The sequence below is a fragment of the Anabas testudineus genome, chromosome 14 (genome assembly GCF_900324465.2).
Source record: "Anabas testudineus chromosome 14, fAnaTes1.2, whole genome shotgun sequence".
Lineage (NCBI taxonomy): Eukaryota > Metazoa > Chordata > Actinopteri > Anabantiformes > Anabantidae > Anabas > Anabas testudineus.
Genome location: NC_046623.1, coordinates 1733552 through 1751083, shown reverse-complemented (window position 1 = coordinate 1751083; position 17532 = coordinate 1733552). Strand labels below are relative to the sequence as shown.

At 41.7% G+C, this 17532-nt stretch overlaps 1 protein-coding gene across 2 annotated transcripts in view; it reads left to right on the top strand.

The window, feature by feature from the left end:
• pknox2 (pbx/knotted 1 homeobox 2) overlaps positions 1 to 15220 on the top strand; it is a 75332-nt gene extending 60112 nt beyond the window's left edge. For both annotated transcript variants that reach the window (XM_026370334.1, XM_026370335.1), the window contains 8 exons: positions 4716 to 4887; positions 5678 to 5863; positions 6160 to 6295; positions 7493 to 7590; positions 11350 to 11469; positions 11658 to 11734; positions 12343 to 12521; positions 14181 to 15220. In XM_026370334.1, coding sequence (XP_026226119.1) covers positions 4716 to 4887; positions 5678 to 5863; positions 6160 to 6295; positions 7493 to 7590; positions 11350 to 11469; positions 11658 to 11734; positions 12343 to 12521; positions 14181 to 14446 — 1234 coding nt within the window. In that variant the 3' untranslated portion in view covers positions 14447 to 15220. The remainder of the gene's footprint in view (positions 1 to 4715; positions 4888 to 5677; positions 5864 to 6159; positions 6296 to 7492; positions 7591 to 11349; positions 11470 to 11657; positions 11735 to 12342; positions 12522 to 14180) is intronic.
• The last annotated feature ends 2312 nt before the right edge of the window (positions 15221 to 17532 follow it).

Sequence of the window (17532 nt, the reverse complement as noted above, 5' to 3'; positions counted from 1 at the left end):
AAACCTTGATTGTCTTGATAGTCATTTATTCCGACTTGGCTGCTAGCCACAGATCTCTAGTGGTAAAGTAGAGCTTACAATTCCCATAGAACATCAACTCTATGCTAATCCCATAATGTTCTTACACATGTTCTCACCTTAAAGCTTCTAAGAAAGGTGAAAACACATCACCACAAAATCAAAAACACGTTGGGAGATCTTGAAGAAAGCATTTCCTCTAATAGATGTAATGAATTTTTGTTTTAATAGCTCCACATGAACCTGGTTTTGAAATAGTTGTTCAAAATTAAATATAATATATGATATGCAAACTGCGTGGGGGAGGTTATGACTCAGCTGGAAAACCAGTTGTCCATGAACTTCAGGGTCAGTGGTTCTATTCACAGTGGCCACATGTTAGAGTATTCTTGAGCAGGACACTGATCCCCAAGTTGTTCTTCATGTGTTTGAATGTGTGTAAATGTAAATTTGGATAGAAGTGTTTGCCAATACGTAGAACAAATGCAGTTCAATGTTCAGTGCTATGTACTAGTTTCTCAATGTTGATTAGACTCAGGTTCATTAAATAACATGCTGTATTGAGCCAGTTTGAGGATAGGAGCAGCAGAAAGTCAAACTGGCTCCGTAGCTGGACTGGTAGCTGTAAAAGCTGTAAATAAAAGAATTTATCCAGAGCTAAAGATGAATAACGTAAAGTATAACTACAAACTTGGCAGCCTGTATTCTGTGGTAAGCTAAAACTACAAACAGCTAATGCAGAACACATTAGCATACAAGTCTGTAATTACAATAAAACAAATTCAGGTTTCCCTTGATTACCTCTCATGTAAATGCCACATGAAATTATAGTAAATAACAATGAACATCAGAACAAATTAAAAACAAAGAGCGCGTACATCTTGGCTCTACCAACTGCACTTACGCTGGACCATGCTTGAGATTTTGAGGAAGTCATGCTGTATAACTTCTGTCATGATTTAAAATACAATGTCTTGTTCAACACTTTCTATTTATTCTGGTTTTAATGTGTCATTTTTCAGATTTCTACTAGTCACTGTAACCAGTCAGTTATTAAAAAACATGGGGGAATGCGTCCTTCATTTGAGGGGTGTAGTGGTACAATAGTGACAGACCTAAAACACGATTTGCCTATAGTCTGTATGGTCCTTGAACCCCTCCCCTTACGCTGCAGCTTCTGATACTTTTGAATGTAAGATCAGCACACTAAGTCAAGTGACACGATGGCTACAACCATTGTTCATTCTCAGCCAGTGTGGACTATTGTGTCTTCTCAAGACAAGCTAGAGGGATTTGATGTTTACATACATTTTATTTTAGAAAATGTCATGTTGTGACACGATATGACAATGATTTTGTTTAAGGACATTTCTTATTTCTTTCTTATTTAAGGACAAAGATTTTATTTTAAAAATCTTCCAATGTATGTTTCTAATCTATGTTAAAGTTTAAATGTCTTAACAACAGTGTGAGGCAAACCTTGATTCATTGTGCTGACATTGACACGAGACTTTTGTTGATTGGAGCCATACTGTAAGCCTTTATAGCGTCTTCCTGAAGGTTGGAATTGGTTTTTATTATAGTGAGTATAGTGACTTGTCTGTGGACCTAAATTATGACTGGGTTTGTCAAAATGCACAAAATGCACTACTTATTATAATGACAGACTTTGCCAGCAGCAGGTCATTTCATCTGCCATGAACAATAATCTATGGGAAATTTAAGCCAGTGTGTGTGTGTGTGTGTAGCCAAAGATTGTTTGTGAGAGAAGATGCACCACTCTGTAACACAGCTGCATAACCTCATGTAAACTGAATGGTACTGTAGTTCCAGGAACACTGCATTCTAGTTTCAAACAAAGGGGAACTTGGATTGGAGTGTGGGCCAAAAAAACGTTGATTCAGGCATCCCTAGTGTTTCGTAACATACACATGAACATCCATGTATTTATTATCCATAACAGTGTTATAGACTCTGTAATTCTACCCATAATGCCCCTGGGTGTTAAGTCAAGTGATGTCACATCATCTTGTCAGCAGATGTGTGAATAGATGGTTTAGTGCATGTTTCTGTCCGTTTGATGTTTATGTAGCCAATGAACTTGTTCCATGTCTCAAACAAAGGTGTCAGTTTGTTGACACTAGTAGACAGACATTGTGTTGTTGTCTTATTCTTTCTTTAGAGATATTAACAATCGGAAGAAAAAAAAAATAGACATTTCTGTGATAAAACTAACACTAAGCCTGGCTGTGAGAGTAAATAACTTGTTAAGACACCATCTGCAGTGCTGAGAGTCACCCTGTTTGCTCTCAGTTATAGGCCCCCTTCCCTTCACCCCCACCACCCAGATTCTCCTCCGCCCCACCACAAGCACACATTAGAGAGACAAGGCAGAGGCTCTCCACTCTGCACGTGTCCCCACCCCCCCTCTACCCCCACCTCCTGTTTAGTATTCCTGCCACGTCTGGCTGAGAGAGCGGCATTAAATTGGGATCAGGCAGATTAGAGTATAATATAGACGACTATTAAAGGCTGCAAATGAGAGCTATGGGTTAGAGCCTGAGCAGGGGCCTAGCCTGCATCCATGCCCAATGCAGTCCCCAAGGAATATGCACTCACACACATGCAGACATGTGTGTGAGTGCATACATGTTATCACACATTATCTTTGTGGTTCTGAAGTGGAATCTTGTTGGTTTGTTTGATTCAATTTGTAGTAGAGATTGAATAAGACCTGAAAATGAATATGTGGAAAAAAAGGTAAAACTTCAATCAGCTGTCAAAGAAAATGATCATGTTATAAATAAATTAGCTCCACATGTAGTGCCCTCTCAGCCACCAGAATTTGAGTTGCCAGTGTTATGCCAGCCACTGTGTCATTTTGGTGCCATTGTGAGGTTGCAATAGCAAAAAACGCCTGCTGTCATAGGGGCGCTGTTTCAACAAAAGTGTCTGTGTGTCATTGGCACAGGGGACACTGACATTAATTTGCTTAAAGTAACACACAGAAAGAGAGACGAACAAATTTTCAACAGACAGATATGAACAATCTGAATCATTAGAACGTCACTATAACATTACAATTCTACATTTAGTTGCCACTGAATGTGAAAATGTTGAAATATACCACTAGTAACCAGCTTACATGGGTTATATAATATACTGACAAAGTCCTTGTCATAGTATATAATAATATAATATATAATATAATTCATTCATTCATCACAGGGATAGATTAAGTTCCTCACAGAAGTTAAAGGCAACAAAAAGGGCAGTGCACTGTTAGAGGATGAAAGGGACATAGTATAGAGAATAGTCAAGGAGGGAGTGGAACTATGAAAAGCTGTTGTCTGGGGGCACAGAGATTATATGTTCTCTCCTTCACTCTTCTGTCCAGTTTCTTCGATTTTATTGCCTTCACCCTGGCCATTAGGACTGCAGCTTTATTCCAACTGGGAATGCTCAATAATTTTGGCCTGTACTACATACAGTAGCACAGTATGGACCATTGCACAGTGTATCTGGGGGATCTTATGTGAATGTCATTCCCTATAAAAAGGCAGATGGTAACAATGTAGGTGACACTGTGAAGCCTAGTGCTGCCACTGGACCATATCATATCCACTTAAAGATCTTTTTTTTTTTTTTTGATCTCCTGCTGAAGCTTGTGCATATGCTCAGCAACCCCTTTAGGTAATGTCATGGAGCTGCCATGTTATTTAAAGTAAGGGATGGAGAGGAGCTGTGGATATGTCTTGAATTCTAAATTGACAGCCCCTAAATGTGTCTTTGCAGATGTATGATGGGACATATGTGTAAATGTATGTGTATGCTAAATGTTTGTGACTTATAGTCCTGTCCCAAGCTCATGTATTGAAATCTTTACATTCCTTTCACTTTACTGCATGTACTGTTAGCTCAGCAGATAGACTGCCATCTCTAGGGCAGCACTGCCAAAAGGTTTTGTAGCAAATAGCCAACTACAACAGCTTGGTGAATGGAAATAATGTATAAATGTCAACTGTGACTTCAGAAAGGGGGAAAAAACACTCATCGCAGAAAGCAAAATGTAAAGTCTGTGTAAAAGAAACAAAAGAAGCTAGACACTGTGTTGTAACAGACAGATGTGATTAAGATAAATCTCTCTGATGAGCTGATGCATCTTACGTCTTTGTGGATAAATCCTGGGAGCGAGAAAGAACCTGAAACACACAGTGCTACTGAAAATAGCTCGGAATTGTGGATTAACATTAGTTAACATTTCTTCAAATGTCAAGGATTAAAAAGCAAAGACAGCTGCATCAGGATGCGGTCACCCATGGTTACTGATTTTGAATTTGTCTTCTTCTTGGACAACTTGATCCATCACTTCACAGAAGCCTATAGAAAGGGGTAGAACATCTTATGACTGCTGTTGTGTAGCTGTGTTGTTATGACGGGGGCTCAGCACCCCATTGGATTCTCATTTGGGCTTTCTGATTTATAATGCACACTGTCCATGTGTGCATGAAGCAAAAGGACTAATGTTAATCCTATTACAAATGTATTAACTGTGGTAAATGTTGTACTTCAGATATGATTTGTAAAGTTATGTCTTGTGATGGGTCATTAGAAAGTCAACATTTACTAATACCCAACCTGCTGTAGCATATAATACTTAATAACACCAATCCAAACTGTGCTTTCTGTCTCCCTAGACATCCGTTGTTCCCCCTGCTGGCTTTGCTGTTTGAGAAGTGTGAGCAGGCCACACAGGGATCTGAATGCATCACATCCGCCAGCTTTGATGTGGACATCGAAAACTTTGTACACCAACAGGAGCGAGAGCACAAGCCGTTCTTCAGCGAGGATCCAGAGCTCGACAACTTAGTAAGTCAGCTCAGGACTGACAAATAACACATGGGAATCGTTGAACACTTCAGTTTAAGAACAAATAAAAACTGCTGTAGCATATAATCATTAATAACACCAATACAAGAACATACTCCAGCTGTATTAAATGTTTGTCTCTTTGCAGTTCATCCCATCATTCCTCCTCCTAATCATTCCCTCCTTTTAAATGTAACCTTCCCCATCCTAGCCCACTTCTCTTTGCACAACAGCTAGCAGTAATTACAAATCAAGAATAGGAGGATGCTGATCATGTTCACAGAGAAAACAATGTGAGGACCTAAAGCCCAACAAAGATTGCTCTTGCCGTTACAGTACGTGGAATGGCAGGCCTACAAGTGCTGAACAGTCAATTAACCCTGCATCTGTGTATTTTATGAGGCACTGGGTACAGGCATCTTTCCCTGAGGGCACTAACTCTTCCACAGGGCAGTAATGTAACACTGGGTCTGACTGGCTGTGATGGTCGCGAGAGTTATCGGTCCCTTGATTAAGTGAGCGCAGGTTAATTTGCTGATTTATCTCCTCCTCGCCAAGCACTTTTCTGTCCATGCTGTTGACCTTGAGCCGTGACTTTGTGGGAGTGCACCCCAGAGTGCCGCACAGTGTTGGGTGATGGTCAGACATGGAGAAAAAGATTTCATTTCATCTCATTTTTCTCCTGGTTTGTCTCTACAGGTCACTGTTCACAATCTGGATGATGCTGTGAATGTTGCCTCGAACTCTTCTGTTGTTGTTTTGTGAATGAGATCATTCTGATTACTTTCAGATGGTAAAGGCCATCCAGGTGTTGAGGATCCACCTGCTGGAGTTAGAGAAAGTCAGCGAGCTCTGTAAGGATTTCTGCAACCGTTACATCACCTGTCTGAAGACCAAGATGCACAGCGACAACCTCCTCCGCAATGACCTGGGAGGACCCTACTCTCCAACACACACCAGTCTCAGCATGCAGCAGGTATCCCATTAGTAGAACTAAGTCTGTAAAGATCCTCAGTCGTCCAGGTGAAGTTATCTGGAAGTTGAGTCATGGCAACTGGACTTCCTTCTTGTTAGGTCGAAACGTTTCACTACTCACTGAAGAAGGAAGTCCAGTTGCCATGACTCAACTTCCAGAGAGGTAGTACTAAGATACACCTTGTCATTAGTCATCAGGTAGATTTGGCTGTTGGGAGCCCCCCCCCCCCCTCAGTACTCAAACAGTAGATCCACCTTCTTACATTTGCTCATTAGTGTCTCTCTGTGATCCCCCAGGAACTAATTCAGACCTCCTCTCCATCCATGACCTCTGTCTCCAGCTCTGTTAACCCTTCAGGGATTGTGGTGCCTGCCGGGGGTCTGCAACAGGGCAATGTCGCCATGACTACCATCAACTCTCAAGTGGTGTCGGGTAAGCACAAGATTGCACATACAAACAATGAAAACACCTTCACCCATTTGATCAGTAGTTGAACTCTGAACTTCTTCCTCATTAAAGTGTCTGTAGCTACAGTAGTGTCACAGCTCTTCAGTATTCACTGTACATGCTGAATACTACCGCTGGATCACATTTTACAGAGATCTGACACCAAACTCCACCTCCACGATGGTGACAACTGTGTACTAACATCACAAAAGGCTTTAAACTTTGACTAAATGTCTACTTGAGATCCTCCTATCCATATCTGTACTGCCTATATCGTTCACCACGCCTTCCCAGTCACAGCTTTCATCCAAAATTAAGCACAGTGCACACACATTTTGAGAAAATAGTTCTCTCTTGCATCTGTTCTTGTTTAGATTGCCACAGTCCCCTCTGTTAAGCTATTATAAAAATACTGATACCTTTTACCAAGTACTTATTGTACTTTATTATTAATCATTTTAGCAGATTCAGCAGATTTAGCAGGTGCCATGTAAAGGAACTGAGGAGCTGTTGTCTATAGATCCTAACATTGACACGAGGTGTGAGGCACTGAAATAAATATTTACTTTAACACTATGACATGAATTAGAGTATTTATTGCAATTATGCAATAATAAAGTGCATTGTGAAATAAAGTGTATCATGAGATCAGCACGTTGTTGATTGGAACCGTATCACTCACACAGCACACCACATTATGACTTGCATGCTATTACATTTTAATCGTCTCTATTCAGCCGCAGTGACTGATTTTTCTGTGCATGTGTATTTCAGAGCCGTGGCATGTATCCTTCACAGTGCTTGGCTCAAAAGGTTCTTATAATGTGAAGACTGTACAGTGAAAAATGTTAATCCTGCCCTCTGGAAATCCCTTTTAACCTAAAATAAATCAATGTGTCTGCCTTTGATCACTACACATTGAAGAGCTCAAACAGACTGTGATAAGAGTGTCTTGATCAAGGCTAATTAAGCCAGCAGCAAAAACACACTCCTTTTTTTTCTCCTCTTCTGGGTTGAAGGACAATAATGCACCTTGAATTTAATCATTATGTCTCTTGTTTGCATCGTTTTGTTTGGGGGCTGACAGGAAGTTAATAAGGCTCTGGTGGTGGTGCTGCAAGATGTGGCTGCCAATAGCTGCTGAAGCCACTTGATACTTATGACGGCAAATTATCCCCTCAGGTGGGACCCTGTACCAGCCGGTTGCCATGGTGACATCGCAAGGGCAAGTGTTAACGCAGGCGCTGCCGCCAGGAACCATACAGATCCAGAACTCACAGGTAAATCAGTCGGGCTGACGCCTGTGGCCGACATGTTCGCTCCCTTCCCGCGCCCTCACCACCCACCGTCTGCATTTGTTATTAATAAAAGGGCGTCTTTATGTATCCCTCCAGGGGTGCCTTTTCATTGTCTCTGTCTGAACACAACCCCCCCCGCTGAGACTAAATAGAAATAGTTGAGTCCCAGGATGTTTATTCCCTTACACGATCCTGTCAGGTTCAACTGCAGATTAAAGTCGTGAAGGACACGCACTTAACACTGAACGTCATTAAAACAGCAGACATCTTTCATGTGATACACACAGGTGTCAGAACAGCACACACCCACGCAGAAAGAAAGAAGAGTCAAGTATTGCAGAATTATTATGGGCAGGTAATATGAAAAGTTATATCTCCTCTCCATGAAGTAGTCACCCCCACATGAAGGCCTGGATTTGGATTTTATATGACACAGAGACGCAACGGTGCTTTATTCTAGTGCAGGTCTCACATCCACATTATTATTATTACTACAGGAAATACACAGATGAATGCATCTACAGAGCCTTGTACAACCTGTACAACTTGATATTTTACTGGACACACATCCTCTAGTAGGAAGGAGGCCTTAGAGCGAAATAGATAAGTACATAAAGATAAGAGAACATAAAGCAAATGAACATTTGTTGGGTCAGATCTCTTTGTCAAGGCGTCTTTGTTTTGCTGCAAACAACACAAGCACAAACAATGTGACAAGGATCGTGTGTGGTGACTTATCAGAGACAGAAACAACCCAAGACTGAGACGTTGCAACAACAACAACAAAAAAAAAAAAAAACAGGCCAACAAATAGAGAACAGACAGAACACTGTGTCAAAGTCGGTCGAATGTGAAAGAAGATAGAAGGTGTAGTCAGTCACTCACAGGCAGAGGAGTGAATTATTTACTGAAACACAGTGTGATTTACTTGGGCGAATGTCCGCATGCAGGTTCTGTGGTGGAAAGTTAAGGGCATCCAGTTCTTACTCAGCCACACTGGAGGATGTCTGTGGACCGTTCAAGTATGCAGCCGAAGATAATGAAAAGTTAAAACCAATTTTCCTTTTAAATTCAATTTGGCTCTTCTGAGTGGGAGTCGGAGAGATAGAAAATTAACTTGTAACTAGTTTTTGAACCACAAAAGGAATGTCAAAATTAGAATTCAGAGGAACAGACGCAACTTATTCAGAATTGTAACTTTTAACTAAAGATTTATTTTTACTATCACTCTGAAAAAACGCCAGGCACTGGTGTCACTGGTGAGGCCGGTCTTTGTCTGGCCTGCACAATACTCTAGATCTAAATAAAGAAGTGGGAGCAGGGGAGTATCAACAGGCCTCCATGTGTGGCAGTGGCGGCCTTAGGAGCCGCTCACTTCCACGTGGGTAATTCTGTGCTCGACAGTCAGAAGCGGCCTCAGTGAATAGACGTGACCCAGCCGAGGCAGAGAGCTACACGTGGGCTGGGAATTGAACGCAGCCCCGTCGCTACTTTGCAGAGTAATCACACTCGCGAGCTCAGTGCTGCCAATTAAATCAACCTCGCTTTCCCCTGGAACATGCGTGCTCCTCAGGCTGAGGGGGTGGGGGTGTTGGGGATAAGCGGAGGGTTATCCGCGTGACAGCCAGCTGCAACTGTAACGAGTCGTGTTTTGTGTGGGGAGTGCGAGTCGGGATGTGCATGTGTGTGGGTTAAGGTGACTCTATATGTCTCAGTGCATGGGGTCTTGCTTGTTATTTATCTTGTAGAGAGCTGGGATTCTTCTTTCTACTGCTACGTCGTGCATAAAATGAATCACTGTGATATTGTTTAGCAGGCTGGATTTTTTTACTTGTATGTTTTCATGCATTTCGTACCTCATTCACTTTAAAAAAAATCATTCTATATGTGTATATAGACTCGTAGACCACTTTATTAGGCACGCACTGCTAGTACTGTGTCGGGCCCCCTTTTGCCTTTAGAGCTGCCTCATAGCAAAGAGTCAACATGGAGCTGGAAACACACATCACACAGTTGCTGCCAGCTTGTTGACTCCACATCCATGGATCTCCCATTCCACCACATTCCAAAGGTCGTCTGTTGGATTGAGATCTGGATGTGGAGTACACACAGAGACATGAACACACTTGTTTTCTTCTGTTTCAGAGGGCAGCGCATTGATTTATCTGACTGAACTAACCAGTAAACCTAAGTTTAAGTAATACATACATGGATCAACCCTCGCCTTAAGAATGTGGGTTACTCTGGTGCTACTGGTGCACTGTCTGTCCTACACAGAGCTAAGTCTGAAGCTATTGGGCTCAGTTTGGTAGAAAATTGTAACCAGACCAATGTGGTGCAAAGACCAAGGTTCCCTGTGCTCTTGCTACATCTGTCTTTTTTAAGACAAAAGACAGAGGTCTCAACAAAGTTGGCAAAGAGCCCGGCAGGACATGATCAGTGGAGGGAATAAGACATGTCACTAAGCTGATCCTCAAAGAGCTCTTCATGTTAGTGGACTAAAATACAACACACTGCCTCTGAAATGGACACAAAGATGTTTGGATTTGTTAAAACAATGAAACAAAGTTGGAGAAATTATACAGTTTTGTGATTTTTATTTTCCTGTGCCATCAGCAAATAACACAAACAAATACGTCCAATTTGGAATAGTTTTTAACTTCCCTGAGTTTAGCACAAAAAAACAAACATACTTTGATTAAACAGTTAAATATTTTCCTACAGCTGGCCACTGTGGTTTCTTACATAGAAGGACATATTTAGTGTGTTGGAGACTATTTCCAGCACTGGATTAATACACATTCGATGCACTAGTGATTATTTCTGGCAGCGGGATGCTCTATGTGGGAGTGGGTAAAAATAAACTACACTGTGTATGTAATAAAGGAAAATGCCACCTGGTGCAACAGTGTGACACACTGTTGATGTGCTTTAATAGTTTTTGGCCAACAGTGGAGCTCAGTGACACAGAGGAATAAGATATAGCAGGTTATTAATGTTAACAGGACACATTCATTGTTGGTCTGAGCCTTGGGAAAACTTATCTTTTCACTCTTTGCAGCTGTACGCGGACTTAATAAGTATCCTAGAACATGCAAACCCTCTCCCAGCACAACACCCACTGTAATCACACAACCTTCATTAAATGTCCTCATATGAATAGTGGACTAATACGAGTCAGTCCTCGCAAGCATGGCTCTGCCAGACCAGAAACATGGAGCCACATGTACACATAAACGCCCTGGACTAGACACTGAACCTTAAGTGAATATTCCCCTGTGGATTAAATAAAGGATGTAAAGTATGTACGCTGCAGCACCTCGTCCTTCTGCACACTCCAAACAATAACATGTGAATAATGATTTCTCTCTGACCACAGAGACGGGCTTAGGTCAGCACAAATAAACCAAACCAAACACAGTGCCACTTTGCAGCAGCTGCCCGCTAGAGGCTGGGCCGGCCCTCCACTGTCAAGTAAAACAGGCTCCTGACCCTCTTGTGTTTCCACATAGTCAAAGGGCCTTTTTTTATATTTTAAGTATCATTACTCAAACTCAGTTACCATGGTGACACTTGAGGAGGTATTTCTGCCCTTGCCACTGAAGAAAAAAAAAAAAAAAAAACATAGGTAATTGGTAGTCTCCCTTTGTTTCCGTGGCAACAATAACTAAGCCCTACCATCCCCTCCGTTTTCCTTTTCTTCTCTTATTTCCTCTTCTCTTCCTGGTGTCTGTTTTAAAGGTAAACGTGGACCTGTCGTCCCTGTTGGACAGCGAAGACAAGAAGTCCAAGAATAAGAGGGGGGTCCTGCCCAAACATGCCACCAACATCATGCGCTCTTGGCTCTTTCAGCATCTCATGGTAGGAGGCAGGAAGCGTGAATGTGTTACGAAGTGTCAGCCACAGAAGCCGAGAGGGAAAAAGTGTAATGCATGTGTTTAACGTGAGAAGGCAGAATCAATAAGGGAGTAGCACGCCATCTATTCAATCTACTATTCACAGAAAAGCACTGGAAAACTGAGACGCTGCTTTCTTGCTCTTTCTTCCAGCACCCGTACCCAACAGAAGATGAGAAAAGGCAGATTGCAGCACAAACAAGTCTAACACTTTTACAAGTGAACAACTGGTAAGATAAAAGAATTCCTACGTCTAAATGATCTAAATCGCCGTCAACACAAAGTGCGGACATTTCGACAGAACAAGCTGCCTTCTTAAACTGCACATGAACGCGCTGCAACTCTTCAGAGCATTGCTGGCAATGTGGCGCCATCTCCTGGCCGTGTATATCAAGTACAATGGAGATCGAATTGTGTCTCCCTTAATGATGATGAGCAGTCACTCCTCTTTTAGAATAGTGTTTTTTTAATGGAAGATGTTAGAGTGTATTTTTGAACAGAGGTGAAAGAGCAGAATTTGCAACACCACAACTAACTTGTTAGTTTTTGTAAGAATTCTACTTATCACCTAAATGAATGAAAAGTTGAATGTTACACCATTTTTGCAAGTTAACTTGGATCAAATTGTATATGAACTTAAAACAACATGATGAAGATGATGAAATTTAAGTCACATGACCAATAGAAACCAAATCTAACCAGAATCAGAGTCCCCCCTGATGATGGCACGATGTCCAAATGAATTGGTGATTACCAACATCTCCATCTCTATCCTCTACACCATTTCACACCCTCTCACCTCTTGTCCTTGTTTTTTTTAACTAATGTGTTCTGCCAGGTTCATCAATGCACGTCGGCGTATCCTCCAGCCGATGTTGGATGCCAGCAACCCAGATCCAGCTCCGAAAGCAAAGAAGATGAAGTCGCAGCACCGTCCTACACAGCGCTTCTGGCCGGACTCCATCGTGGCTGGAGTTCTGCATACGCACAGATCTCAAACAGGAAACAACTCAGACAGTATGCCCACACTATATCCACTACCCCTCAAAACACACACACACACACACACACACACACACACACACACACACACACACACACACACACATAAAAGAGAAACAACAACAAACCAAAAAACACAGCAACAAACCTGGATTTCTTTTCTTAGGGTCTTCTTCGGACATTAAATCCAAGCACAGCAGTTTAGAGTTGAATTGAATTTTGACCACTTGGTGTCGCTGTTGACACTTCTCTTTTCACAAAGTGAAATAAAATTTTAAACTGTGTGAAATCTGACTCCAGTGTTAAAAAAGAGTTAATATTATTAATCTAAGACAAAATTCACAACTTCACACATTCGGATATGATATAACATCATTATCAGGTTCTGACAGCTCCCATGATGAATCTGCCTTAAGTGACGGAACAAATTAGTACAGGAAAATGAAGTGCATACAGTAAAGGATATTTATATTTTTTATTTATATTGTAGCTTTAATGTATACATTTAAATGTTATCAAAATCCCACTAATAGTTTTGTCTTTTAATTCTCATTTATTTCAACAGTAGTTGTGATTCATGTTCCATAACCCTTCTTTCCAGATAAGTTTTGCTCACATCTAAAAAGTATTTTTCTCAAATGTAGTAAAAACTGTTCACTTCACTTGAGCCTTTGTCTTGAAGAAAAGACTGTCAGTGTTTTCAGTGATCGACTAAATTGTCTTTTATAGCTAATTTAGAGTTTGATGCTTGAAGACACTCCAAAACAGTTTAGACAGAGGCAAAAGTGTATAACACAATCAAGTTCCATCATTCTAGAGGATTCCAAAATGAGCAGTTTAACTGGTAACAGGTGAGAGGATCATGATTGGGATTAAAAGCAGCATTCACGAACGACTCAGTCTCAATCCAAAGATGGGTGGTGACTCGTCACTTTGTGAGAGACTTGATTCAGTTCAAACTAATTATTTCTTAATGCAAGGCTGCAAATTATTCAGGTCTTTCTCCATCTACGGTTCATATTAATGTAATAAAGACTCACGGCCTCTGGGACAGTCTCGCTTTATAAAGGCCAATTGTTGAATTGTTTTCACATGAACCCCAACCCTATGGCTAAGGGGTCCTGTGGTAAACCTGTAACTGTAAGGCGGAGGCCAAACATCAGTTCTGTGCAGAAACGCCGCCAACTCCTCTGGACCTGAACCCATATCAGATGGACTGAAAGACCATCCAGACTGGTGTCAGGGAAAGGTGCAAAACCCAGTATCTGTGATGTCACTGGCCACAAGTGATGATTTGCGTGTGTGTGCAGGTTCCACTGAAGTAGAGCTGATGAATGCTGCCATCAAGGCAGCAGGAAGTCAGTGGAGATCTCACTGTGCACATGCTTCATGCAGTGTGTGTGTCTGGCTGTTCTGCCTGCAGTTGTACATGTGGAGTGAGGAGATTCGCACAACAGCAACATAATTAAAAAGTGGAGTGAAGAGGGACAGCATCAAACTCTACTTTAAAAAATGCAATGACAAGTTGATCAGTGGACACACCGAAAAAAAACCAAACAAACGTTTGTGCTCGAGTCAGATAAATAAAGGTTAAAACAAGTATATTTAGTTTTTTACAGTCTAGAATTATGTACCACATGCTAACCCCTCCTCTGTTTCCCTGCCTGCCCTCAGACCCGCTGAGCATGGACAGCCTCCATTCGCTGTCCTCGGACTCGGCCACCCTGGCCATGCAGCAAGCCATGCTGGGAGCCGACGACTCCATAGACGGCACAGAGGAGGACGACGAAGAGGAGGAGGAGGAGGAAGAGGAGGAAGGAATGGAGGAGGAAGACGAGGAGGAGGACGGGGAGGAGGAAAACCACAGGGGGAGGCAAATGTCCAGCGGAGGAGGGGGGAGGCGAGATCTGAGCATGGAGCACAGAGAGGAAGTGGAGTAGTGGACAGGGGGAAGACTACAATATATGAACTTTGACCTCAGTCGTCCACTTAATACGTCCTAATTGAAACTCAGAAACGACGCCGCGAACACGAGAGCGTTTCAGGACGTATGAGGGTCATCAGAGACTCTCCTGCTGAGCCTCATCACACACTACCATCCCGATTATGGAGAATGAACAATGTATGTGTTGTTTCATTTTACTACAGTATATTCTCACGCAGCGAGCTCCACGAATATTTGGATGGAAGCACTTTGTTATTTTATGGAGAGAAGTGGCACAGAAACTAAAAGAGTCGGAAAAGACTGTGGAACCTATCGTGAAGAAGCTGGATCGAGGCCGTGACAGTTCAAGTCCGTCGCGTTCAAGCTGCTGCATGAAGACGAGTGGAGTAAGGAGTTGCACATGCATTTAAAAAAAATAAATAAAAAAACAACGTCCAAATATGTTGGCACCTTGATATGAGTTCCAAAAAAAGGGCTGCAGCTTATTACTGAAACTCTTCACATCGTAAACCTGCAAGTACTAAAGCGTTCTAGTCGATGTGTAATTTCGCTTCCTAAAATAAAAGTGAGTACAGACAAACAACAACAGATAAGGTGTAAAAGCTGTCCAAATAGTCTGCAGAGGCGACTGCGTGCGTCGGCTTCCTTCCTCTGCTGGGACGTGATTCGCGCCTGTTTAAATGACTCATAGGTTCTCAGGTTGAACGGCGCTCTCACCCGACATGTTTCTTCCTCATGAGCGACGCACTTGACTCGTTGCTGCAGCAAATCCTTTTTTTTTTTTTTTTTTTTTTTTTTTTCCAGCATGACCTTTTTGAAACAATGTTTAGTTTTTTCTTTTTCTCCCATGAGCAGAAAAACTAAAAAACATAAAAAAAAAAAAGAAAAGAAAAAAACAAAAGAAAAGAAAAAACTAACTGTAGTGAACCAGTGTACACTGACTGCACATATAGTATGTATATTGGATTTTCCATATGTTTGCATTCTGGTGTTGAAGGGTTGCGTATTTATTCTGTTATTTTATATTCTTTTCTTCCTTTTTTTTTTTTTTTGCATGGCCTCAGAAGGTAGCTTCTGCATCCTCTTTATAGGTTTGGCTGGCTTTCTGAGTAAGGCTGATGAACCAGCTGGTGGCCGTGCACACACTCTGTACTTGACTTGACTTCTATTCTTTGGTGACCTCGGATTATTGAGTCACACACATCTGTGCAAAGACCGCCAGCGACTTTGGGATCCCTGACCGTCAGTTACTGACAAACTTTTTCGCGAAAGGAGACAGTTTTTGTGGAAAACGGGGAAAGAGAAAGGAAACAAAACAAAAAGAACTGCGTATTAATGTCTCTTTCAATTTGATGTGAAGGCTTTTGAGGAAACTGTGAAAACGTTTTCAGCTCTCTGTTTTGTACTAAACACACACACACACACACACACACAAATGGAGTCACTCGTTTCTAATGTGAAGACGTCTAGAAAAAGATGAACCATGTTATATTGAATGTTCTGATTGTTCATCGTGAAGTTCGTTGCTCATTAATATTCTTTTCTCGATTGCCTTTTCTTTCTTTTTCTTTTTTTTTTTTTTTAAACAGATCTTCCAGAGCAAGTGACAGACGATAGGAACTATTTCTATTTCATTTGTACACTTTGTTGTCATGATCTATTGTGTTTCAATAGATGGATTTTAATAATTAAAACATGTGAAGGTACTGATTTTGACTTGAGGTTCTACCTATGTGAGACAGTCCTCCTGGTAACAGCAAAAATCTATGTGACACATTTTGGTGGTCACCTAGTGGAGACGTCTGGAGACAGTCTGCCTCTGCACAACAAACGCTCATACGAGTCTTGTGTGAGAGAGTTGGGTCTAACAATCTGTGTGGGCGTTAAAGTTGGAGGACTTTAGTTTCAGCTGAATAAAAGCATCTCAGAGTCATAACCTCAGTAACAGGAAGCAGGTGGTTTGATTAGTGCTAATATTTAGTGACGGAAGAACTCAGAACATAACGGTATTAGTATTAGAACAGAGCAAGGTGTGTGTGTGTGTGTGTGTGTGTGTGTATGTGTGTGTGTGTGACACTCCTGAACCCTCTCAAGCTCGGCCTCATTGGAACATATTTCCAAATTGCATAGTTAGCAGTCTAAATATTGGTTTCACATCCCACGTGTTCCTGTCACATGGTCAGCCTCCCTCCCACTGGTTAGCGCTCTAGTCTGTGATTTAACTCGCTGCGAGATGCCCACACAAAACGCTCTCCCACCTTTTGAGATGACACCCACAAAAGAACCCAACAGGGCGTTTAGACCACGGGGGGGGGGGTTCAACTTTTCACATGTGCATTCTTCTCTGTCAGAGTAAATGGTAATTACTGCTGGGGGTGTTTGCTGCACAAGCCGCAGTGCATTGTTGTTATTTTTTTACACGCTCAAACATAATTGCTTCCCTGCATTGTTTTCTGCCCTGCTAAAAAAAAAAAGGTCAAACTTTAATTGCAGCAACACTTATTGAATATCTGTGTTTTGTGTTCCACTGCTACTTTTCTTCTCCTTCAGTCGTCTTTTTTTCTCTGGGAGGAGGAATTTGAATTAAAGTGGCCGTGCAGGGCTTTAAATTATTATATTAAGCGTAGGCCACATGTGATGAGGTGACTAGGCACTTGATATTACCATGCGGAAGCTTGGCTCCAAAGTTCTCATACGTGGGAGGGAAGCCTTCAATATTTACAAAAGTGGTCTAATAATAATAATAAAAAAAATAGTTTGAGACTACGGGCATCACAGTCTATGTCTAATTATTCCACACAGGCCTTTCTGTGGAGCAGGTCAGCTGGGCGCAGTAGCCGGTGGCTCTGTCTGAACTGTACGAGCGCCAATTGGAGAGCAAGTGGAATAAAAGGTACATATAATAAACCGCCCCACAAAGTAGCTCATGTGGGCGTTTGAATCTATCACGGGAGCATTAGCTACAGCGGGAGCAGTGGTCGTAAATCATTTAACAGCGTCATTTCTTATTCATGTAAAGCCAGCTTATTGTTGTATACAGTGGTGCAAGGTTTAATGAATACTTACTACTGCGTGAATGGG